The sequence below is a fragment of the Sprattus sprattus genome, assembly GCF_963457725.1.
Source record: "Sprattus sprattus genome assembly, chromosome: 16".
In the NCBI taxonomy this organism is placed as follows: domain Eukaryota; kingdom Metazoa; phylum Chordata; class Actinopteri; order Clupeiformes; family Clupeidae; genus Sprattus; species Sprattus sprattus.
The window spans coordinates 6,761,860-6,764,662 of record NC_137914.1 but is presented as its reverse complement, the minus strand read 5'-3'; the positions used below and the strand labels follow the sequence as shown (position 1 = coordinate 6,764,662).

The 2,803-nt window shown below is 42.8% G+C and overlaps 1 protein-coding gene across 1 annotated transcript; it reads right to left on the bottom strand.

Annotated features, from left to right (window-relative positions):
• On the bottom strand, positions 1–2,213 carry fosab (v-fos FBJ murine osteosarcoma viral oncogene homolog Ab). Its single transcript, XM_080854409.1, has 4 exons — positions 1,941–2,213; positions 1,362–1,580; positions 1,130–1,237; positions 1–1,015 (listed from the first exon to the last, which is right to left on the bottom strand). The coding sequence occupies exons 1-4, from the start codon at positions 2,076–2,078 to the stop codon at positions 353–355; spliced, it is 1,128 nt and encodes a 375-aa protein (XP_080710535.1). The 5' UTR covers positions 2,079–2,213; the 3' UTR covers positions 1–352.
• Positions 2,214–2,803: the final 590 nt, after the last annotated feature.

The window sequence follows — 2,803 nt, the reverse complement described above, 5'->3', positions numbered from 1 at the left end:
ATTCAGACCATAGTAAGACAAACTTTTTTTGTGGAAACAAATTCACTCACACAACAACATGTAAGAAATATCTTGTTATCTATTGCTCTTAACTTGTGTCAGTAGCACCTAAACAAATCCATTATCTAGCACCAATAAAATATCATAACTACAAATTTAACCAAACTATATTTATGTAGAACTGGTTAAACCATGCTTTAGCTTGCTACATAATTAAGAGGCTGATAGGATGACAAATAGGGTAACTACAATATATATCTAATAAAGTGTTTTTGTTGTTCGTCTTCTCCATAGCCTTATGATCTATCAACAGCATTACAATGTATACACATTTATATGTAGTAGAAGGCTGTTACAAGGCCAGCAGGGTTGGGGAACTGAGAGAGTCTGAAGACTGGTCATTGCTGCTGCTACCCCTAAGGTGGGCCAGTCCACAGGTGGGCAACGCTTCACTCTCAGGGTAGGTAAACGTGAAGGAAGACGTGTACGTGGTGCAGGCAGGGGTGCAGGTGACTACAGGCGTGCACAGAGGCTCCAGGTCACTGTTGGCTGAGGTGTAGAGAGGCTCCCAGTCTTGGGTGTAGTAGGAGCTGGAGAGCTCCATGTCGGGGACGGAGCGTACAGTCTCCAGCTCGGATTTGACGAGCAGGTCCAGCGATTCCTCCAAGGAACAGTCCAGGTCAGCCATCTTGACTGTCATCATGTCATTGACCACACTAGGGCTGGAGAACAGTGAAGCGGAAGAGGAAGCGGGAGAGGAAGAGGTAGTGGCGATGGAGTGCACTGACGAGCTGGAAGACCCAGCAAGAGTGCTCTGAAGCTGGGCGACTGGCTCAAGCAGTATGGACTGGGAGGAGGAAACGGCAAACTGGGGAAAGGTCTCTGGCAGGTCTGAGGGAATCTTGCAGATTGGCTTGTGAGCCGCCAGGATGAACTCCAGTCTTTCCTTCTCTTTCAGCAGATTTGCAATGTCTGCCTGAATAGTGGATTTCTCATCCTCCAACTGGTCGGTTTCCTGTGAGGAGAGCAAATAAAATCATTTAATTTGTATGATGGAGTCGGTTTTTGAAATGACAATATGATATATTAGCCTATGTTTCAATTCAACAATTGAAATTTTAATACTTACAGCTTGCAGAGTATCAGTGAGTTCTCTTCTTCGGTTGCGACACTTTGCTGCAGCCATCTTATTGCGTTCCCGACGCACACTTTTCTTTTGCTGCTCCTCAGGGGAAAGCTATTGAACATAAGCAAAAAAGAAAGATTTTAGAATTGCATTTCATTTAGTAGATCAGACAAGCAGATCTGACTGTCTTTCTGTGAGGGCTATGGGAGAATTTGATGCAGGTTGATGTATCTACCTGTTCAACTTTGCTCCTTCTACCAGAGCCTCGTCCGCCTGCAGTTTTCAGCATCCCTGGTGTACTGTAGGCAGAAGTGGAGTAGGGATGTACCCGACTATTGGAAGGGGCCACTGAAGACACCACTGGCTGAACCATCCACCGCAAGTCAGGACATGAAGATATAGCAGTGACAGTTGGGATGAAGGAAGCACTGGTGACACTGAGGTCTGTAAAGTCCTGTAAAGATATAAAAACATCATCAGTGAACCAAGCATGAGGAAACTAAGCACCAGCCATTTCACTCTAAAATGTAAAATGGGTTGGCTAATTAATGGACAATGTTACATTGTAAAGAAAAGTGGTGTCTTAAATGTAAGAAACCCATTCAGGAATTGTGCATTTTAATTTTCATATCCAAATTTTAACAGTGAATTTACTGATGCATAAACTTGCACAAACGATCTGGAAGACATGAAAACTACAATTATAACTGGAATAACATAAACTCCTCAGTATGTAAACCCCTATAAACAGTCGATTCGAGCACAAAATGTGCCTGAAAAATAAAGGACCATCAATGAATGAATGAAACCATACCTGAGATTGGCTTAGTGGTGAGCCGATGCTCGACTGTGAAGGAGACGGGTAGTAACCACTGTTATCGGCGTTACTGGGAGAAGCGGAGCTACAGCGAGATGAAGAATCGCAATCCGTGTTAAAAGTGGTGAACATCATTGTAATAATCCGAGGAAAGGGCTCGTCTCGTAGAATTAAGTAGAATCAATTGAGCTGTCGATGTTCTTCTGTGAAAGGATTGGTGTCCCTTCCCCTTCAGAGTCCTCTACTGTAGGCTATTGTTGATTCTCCTGCTCTGAGGCTGAAAGTTTGTACTGTCAACTTCCCGACCTCGATGGCATATATATGGTTCCTGAGCTGGTGACGTAGAAAGGGGCGGGATTCATTTCGAGGAAGGACTTTGCTTACTGTCATAACTACGGTTATAAACACAGAATCAATACTTCACAACAATTCTGTGTTAACGTGTCAATATGTGGGATTGGTAGGAAATGACTTTCATTTTTATAAGATTTAAACCTTGTCATAAATATCTGCAAACGCGATTTCTACGACTGCAGAATCGAATGTTCCATGGCAGGGTATCCCAAGACGTCATTTACCTAATATGGAATGCATCCTGAAAGGGCGGGACTTACGGGAAATTCTCTTTGCCGACTGTGCCCCTAACAGCAACTACAATTGGCTGACAGTAACATGACGTTATGTAAGCACAATACAGAAGTTGTGTGAACTTCAATGGACGACATAAACAATGCATAAACAATGCATTTGTTCAGATTTAACAATGCCCCTTTCATTTTTTACTTTTTAAATTAATTTTCCACCAACGAAATGATTCGTTCAGTAGGAAGATTTTATTAGCAAAGAACACATACGTGACC